At 50.5% G+C, this 7,105-nt stretch overlaps 1 protein-coding gene across 1 annotated transcript; it reads left to right on the forward strand.

Annotated features, from left to right (window-relative positions):
• The first annotated feature begins 2,421 nt into the window (after nt 1–2,421).
• On the forward strand, nt 2,422–5,434 carry LOC146494267 (uncharacterized). The gene is made up of 2 exons (XM_085145929.1): nt 2,422–5,103; nt 5,198–5,434. The coding sequence occupies exons 1-2, from the start codon at nt 2,422–2,424 to the stop codon at nt 5,432–5,434; spliced, it is 2,919 nt and encodes a 972-aa protein (XP_085002055.1).
• The last annotated feature ends 1,671 nt before the right edge of the window (nt 5,435–7,105 follow it).

The following is a 7,105-nucleotide window of genomic DNA, read 5'->3' on the forward strand; positions in this document are numbered from 1 at the left end:
TCACGAGAGTTTTTTGTCTGGCAAAAAAAGGGGGAGAACGCCTGCCGACCCCGGAGTTCGAGTCTCCGGGAGAAAAACCTGGTGGTGTGAGGCCCCAGGCTTGTGTTGGGTACGGCCCATCACAAGGACATTGGCTCGAGCGCGCTGTTGGGGAGAAGCCGGCCCAGACCTGTGTTCGGTCCAAGTACGTCACAGGGACAGCAACTCGGGTACACTGTCGAAATCCATTTCCGTGTACTACAGTGCACGGAGTGGCGGTGTTCGCTCCTTGGTCCGTAGAAGGCAAGGGCCTCACGGGGGACGCCTCGTGTAGTAAAATGGGATCTAGATCCAGTAGATCGGCAGACATTCCACCAGGCGGCCAGGGACAAAACTCAATATTTGACTGTATGGTTAAAAAATGGGGAATTGGGTGTATGAAATATGTTGTTAAGTGGAAAAAAGTAAACGGGTTTCCTGAAAAGGGATCGCTGAGTGTTAACCAGTTAAAGAAAATAGAGGAACAGTTGCGGGAGGAAGAAGCAAAATTATTGAAGAAAGGGAAAGTTAGGACTGTAGATCTGCGTAGGGTAAGCGATGAGAAGGAATGTTTGAAAATGTGGATGAGGGAAGCAGAAAGGAGAGAAAATAAAGCAGCTCTGAAAGAATTACCTAGAGAAGTGCGTGGAAGGGAGGCTGATGCAGAATCTGCCTCAGCGCCTCTTCCACCTCCGTATAACACGGAGAACAAAACATCATTTCCCTGTTCACGCACTGTCTGTGCTTCCCCAGTACAGGCTGTTTTGCAGAGCCTGAAAGCCGATGCGGACCTGGACTCCTTTCCCCCCATATCCCGCTCTGCACCACACGACTCACCGCCAGAAGATGCCAGCGCCAGTTCAGCGACTGAGGAGCGGCAAGCCCGCCAGGAGGAAGCGGAAAAAAATGACACTCAGACCCAACAGAGGGCCGAGAGAGGCCCTCCAAGCGCACAGTCACACACGGAGCGCGTCGCGAGCTGGAGAGATGAAAGAGAAAACACAGGGATGGAGGAAAGAGAGAGGAAAGTGGAGAAGTAAGGACAGCCGCCATGGATATTACGTCCTGCCTTTTGCCGCGGATCAGCCTGAATATTGTCCCACTGATGACGACCGGGACGATACGGAGAGTGCAGACAGCAGCGAGGAAGTCGAAAACCTCCAGACTGTGCGGAGAATGCGGAAGTGGCGACAGGCAGGAGGAGAAGACCTGCAGCTCCCGATGGTGGAAGTGGCAGGGCCCGAGGGACCCATTTTAGTTCACAGACCCTGGACACAATCGGACATTGCTGACGCCACAAGTCATCTACCTGACCCTCTCATGTCGGGGGCAAGGTTCGGTGAGCAGCTCCTAATTTTCTGCCAAGAATATCGTCCCACAGGTCAAGAAATTAGACGCGCAGTGGCAGGCAAGCTGAAACCATGCGACCTGAGGAGAATATCACCTCACTTGCCTGATCCTACGCTGAGGATACGACACCTGACCTATGAGCATGGCGAAAACCGTGAATATTGTACTGCAGTAACCCACCTGATGGATAAGCTAAAGGAGGTTTTCCCGGATAAGGTGGACATGTTAAAGATTCAAGCTTGCAAACAAAGAAAGGAGGAATCTGTGGATGATTTCATACATCGCATGACAACTGTGTTTGAAGTTAATGGTGGAATACCCAAAGATGACATGACGGGCGCCTCCGCCTCCACATATGAGCACCATCTCTGCGGCCATATTTTCCGGGGACTGAGACCAGATGTGGCAGCCGAGGTGAGGAGTTCATATGTGGGAGGAGAAGATGAACCTCGGCTAACGGAACTGCGACGCCATGCACGCCATGCTCAGAACCACCTTGACGAAAGAAAACGCAAGAAAGAGGAAAAACAGAGCGCCGACCTCCACAACGCGGCCTTAACGCTGTACAAGACTGCAACGAACCCGCGGAGTGACTTCCATGGTAAAGGCAGCTGGCGCGACCGAGCCCGGGGAGGAAGACGTGATCGAGGACACGATCGACAACGACGACAGTTTGGAGGAGATCCAGATACCTGTTTTCTCTGTGGTGAACATGGACATTGGAGGCGAAACTGCCCTAGATACAGCCACCCTGGGGGTGACCAGCATCAACGGCAAAGTGACCAGGGCCAGCAGTGGGTGCAGGCGGATTGAGGCCGGGGGGAAAGGACGCCAGAGTACGCTTCAGGCTGTGGTTTGCCCACCTCATCAGAGCAGGGAAGTGAAAATCACACACACATACACACACCCACTGATGTAGAAAGTGTTTTACACACAGACACACACACTTTAAGACAGCACACTTTTGAGCATGTAGAGCAGATTTCTTTGTCACCAGTTGGTACATATGTACATTTAAATACTGCGCCTTATAAACTACTGCCCTTGTATAAAATGTTAGTTTGTAATCAGGAAGTAGAATTTCTTGTAGATTCCGGGGCCACCCACTCTGTACTACGCTCAGATTACCTCTCACCCCAGCCCGTGCTGGGTGAGAGGTTCACTCATTCTGTATCAGCATCAGGAACTATACAGAGAGAAACTTTCACCGTACCCCTGTATTGTGTAGACGGACAGGGTAGAAAATTCACACACGAGTTTTTGTGTTCAGACCTGTGCCCGGTCAATTTGCTTGCAAGAGATTTGATGTGCAAACTGAAAATAAGTTTAATCTCCTGCTATAATGGCATCACAATCACGCAATCTGACTATGATTATATGATGGTGAAATATGACCCCGTGACTCCAGCTTTCGCTTACGGGTGGAAGCTGGAGGAGGGGCCGCTTGTTACAGAATTCATGCAAGCGACTCGCAACTGCATGCCTCCAGATGTCTGTTTTATGGCTCCTGGAGAGTTGAGTTGCATGTCTCACTTTTCTCTGCATGGGCCTGATGACAGTTATGAGGTAGAATGGTACAGAACCGAGAATGATTTGCTAACTGTGAAATGTATGTTTTGGAGCTCCACATTTGCTGCGCTTGCGATTTCTCTCACCGATGAGCAAAGAAACATGTTTACTATGGATGCATCCGTCCCACATGTCCCCCTGGCAAAAGCTCACAGCTGCCAGTGGGAAGACATGGGAGAATTTATGCACCGGTGCTACCGCGCTTGCGATTGGGAGACTACAGAGAATCCCACAGTACTGTTTTCTCGAGAAATGAAAGCCTACAAAAAGACCATGACACGCACAGTCCAGTGTGTCCGCTCAGTTGAGCTAGTGAACATAGCTGTCGCACACTGTCTGTTTCAAACGACACCTCCTCTAAACTCCTCACACCCCCTGCTGACAGAGGTGCCTGACGGCCTGTGGGCCTCATCTAAGTATGATGTAGGCCTGATTACAGATTGTGAGCCAGTGGTAATCACTCCAAAGTCCTCGTTTAGACCATGCCAAAGACAATATCCTCTGAAACGGGAAGCCATAGAGGGGATTACTCCTGTGTTTGAATCCCTGTTAAAGGCCGGAGTAATTATCCCATGCCCCACCTCTCCGGTTCGCACTCCATTATTCCCTGTGAAGAAAATCAGAGGACCTAATGAACCTGTTGAGTGGCGGTTTGTGCAGGACTTACAAGCTGTGAACAAGGCTGTAATCCCCAGAGCCCCTGTGGTTCCGAACCCCCACACCATTTTGGCCCAAATCCCATCTGACGCTATGTGGTTTACTGTTGCTGACCTGACTAATGCATTCTTCTCTGTTCCAGTTCACCCAGATAGCCAGTTCTGGTTTGCTTTTGAGTTCCAGGGAAAGGCTTACACATTCACTCGGTTGTGTCAAGGCTACTGTGAGTCCCCCACGATTTACAATGCCGCCTTAAGAGACTCCCTGTCAGACTTGATCCTCTCCGAAGGCACAGTGTTACTGCAATATGTCGATGATCTGCTACTGTGTGCGCCCACACAAGAGCAGTGTCTGGCAGATTCTCTCACTTTACTGACACATTTGCATCACAAGGGCCACAAAGCTAGTAAGTCAAAACTGCAGTTTTGTAAAGAGCAAGTCACATTCTTAGGGCATGTGATTTCTTACAACTCCCACCAGATTTCCTCCAAGAGGGTGGAAGCTGTAATGACCATTCCAAAACCTCTCACCAAAAAACAGATGATGTCATTCCTAGGAACCACATCATACTGCCGCAATTTCATTCCACACTACTCCTCTGTGGAAGCCCCACTCACTGCACTCATTCATGGTGCAAGTCTGTCAGCCAATGATCACATTTCTTGGACACCAGAGGCTGAAGCTGCCTTCACTTCCTTAAAACAGCTGCTGCAAACAGCGCCCGCTTTAGCGCTTCCAAATCCATCCAAACCATATACACAAATGGTGGATGAAAAGAATGGTTTCATGTCCTCTGTTCTTTTACAGCAGCATGGTGATTCACTTCGCCCGGTGGGTTATTACTCTTCCAAGCTTGACCCAGTGGCTGCAGGACTGCCTGGATGCCTACGAGCAGTAGCTGCGTGTGAGAAGGCCGTGCTCGCCTCACGTGACATTGTAGGGTACTCTCCTCTGACAGTGCAGGTACCCCATGCAGTTTCTCTCATTTTGCTGGAGCAGAAAACTTCACACCTTTCTGCAGCTCGTTGGCTCAGGTACTCTTCCATACTGCTTGACATGCCCAACATCACAGTGAAACGATGCACAAAACTTAACCCAGCCACTCTTCTCCCCACGCGAGAGGATGGTGAACCACACAGCTGCACTGCTGTATTGGGTGAAACTTGTACACCTCGAATTGACTTGTTAGATGTTCCCATCGACAACTCTGACATAGTGTTATATGTAGATGGCTCCTCCTCACGTGATTCACGTGGAACTAACCGGGTAGGTTTTGCTGTGTGTTCTGATCATGCCACTCTCGTTTCAGGCTCGTTGCCCAGACACTTCTCAGCACAGACTGCAGAACTGGTGGCGCTCACAGAAGCCTGTAAACTTGCGGAGAGTCAGTCGGCCACCATCTACACCGACTCTCGCTACGCGTTCGGTGTGGTGCACGATTTTGGCGCCTTGTGGAGGCACAGAAAGTTCCTGAAATCTGATGGCAAGCCCATCCTCAATGCTAACCAGGTAGCAGCGCTGCTAGATGCCATCCTTCTGCCTGCTCGCATTGCTGTAGTGAAGTGTGCAGCACACACAGGTAAAACTGATTCTGTCTCCCAAGGAAATGCCGCCGCCGATGCAGCAGCCAAAGCAGCAGCCGAAGGAGGCCTACCCTTCCAACTGGTCTTGGCACCACTGTCCACACCCAACCTCGCTGACCTTCCTGCTGTACAGTCATTTGCCTCCCAGCCAGAGAAAACTCTCTGGCGCAAACATGGCTGCACACTGGTCGAATCTGTCTGGCGATCTCCGGACGGCCGCCCATGTCTACCTAAACACTTCTTCCCCTGGTTTCTAAAATGGACACATGGGTTAGACCATGCGTCCAAAGGGGGGATGCTACAAGCAGTAACATCGCTATGGTTCACCAAAGGGTTTTCCACAGCAGCTGAGAGGTATTGTAAAAGGTGTCTCATTTGTGCGACCAACAATGTGGGACGCCCAGTACAGGTAAACACTGCAGCACACCCCCCACCAGACATGCCTTTTGACCATCTAATGATGGACTTCATTGAATTGACACCAGCCGAGGGAAAGAAGTATTGTCTGGTAGTAGTGGACATGTTCTCTAAGTGGGTAGAAGCATTCCCCACTAAAAGTGCAGACAGCAGTGCAGTGGCAAAAGCCCTCCTGTCAGATATCATTCCCAGGTGGGGCATCCCGGAAAAAATCACAAGTGATAATGGTACTCACTTTGTGAACCAGGCATTGAAGGAAATCAGCAAGCAACTAGGTTTCAAATTGCAAACACACTGTGCATATCACCCACAATCTGGAGGTGCTGTGGAGAGAATGAACAGCTCCTTAAAATCCAAGCTGGCAAAGTGCTGTGAAGAAACTGGCCTCACATGGCCAAAAGCACTTCCCCTCGTGCTGATGTATGTGCGCACGCGAGCCAGACCTCCAGCACACCTCAGCCCTTATGAGGTGTTGTATGGACGACCTGCCAGAGTGGGGGCAGAACCCCCCAAATGGACTGGCATATCCACAGAGTTGTGCAACAGCGAAATGATTGTGTACTGTCAAAATCTCTCCAGGACTCTCTCGCAGGTACACCGAGCAGTGAAAGCAGCCCTGCCCAGGCCAGCAGAAGGACCCCTGCACCCGTTCAAACCAGGGAACTGGGTGTTAGTGAAGGACTTCAGGAGGAGACACTGGAAGGCGAAGCGGTGGCTGGGCCCATTCCAAGTCCTACTGACCACACAAACAGCGGTAAAGGTTGGAGAACGAGTTACTTGGATCCACGCCAGCCACTGTAAGCTGTTTGGAGGAGAACCACCCAGAACGGAGGAGCAACTAGAAAAGACAAACGGGGCAGAATAATCCCCGCACCTCATTCAGGTAGTGGGCAGTCTACCCTCTACCTGCAACAATGCGACAAGCCAGGAAGCACCTCATCACTGGGGTAGCTCTGATGCTCTTCAGTGGGCTGATGGTTGCCCTCTGGTGGAGCCTCTGGAGAGAGCAGCAGCCAAGCACCATGCCAACATCCAAGGAGGTTCGTGCAACAGAAGGAGCAACCCACGAGATGAGAGACAAATGCCTTACTGAGTATGGCGGGTACATTGAGCTACACTATACGTATGCAACTACCCAGACTTTCAGTTTTGATCTGTGCAATGTGATAGACTGTAAAGGCTATAATGAAAGCTGGAGAGGTTATGATGTTTATTTGTGCATATTTGGACATGGCGTTCCGGGATACCAGAAGTGGTGTCCAAGTTGGAGTTTTGTGTGGTGGCACTCCAGGCCGGGGTACTGGGGAGAACAGGAAAAATCAACAGAGGGTAAGATGAAAAGTAAGAACAGTTTTTCCTTTGTTAGAGCCCAATTGGCGACTGGTACCGGCCTGAACCCATTACTGCTAACGATTAAGAACCTGAATTGGAACCCATTTTCCAGGAGACCAAACTTCCCAGGACAATGCCACGACTCCAAAGAAGACTCCTTTTATTTAATCATAGGAGTG

The sequence above is a fragment of the Neolamprologus multifasciatus genome, chromosome 20 (assembly GCF_963576455.1).
Source record: "Neolamprologus multifasciatus chromosome 20, fNeoMul1.2, whole genome shotgun sequence".
Lineage (NCBI taxonomy): Eukaryota > Metazoa > Chordata > Actinopteri > Cichliformes > Cichlidae > Neolamprologus > Neolamprologus multifasciatus.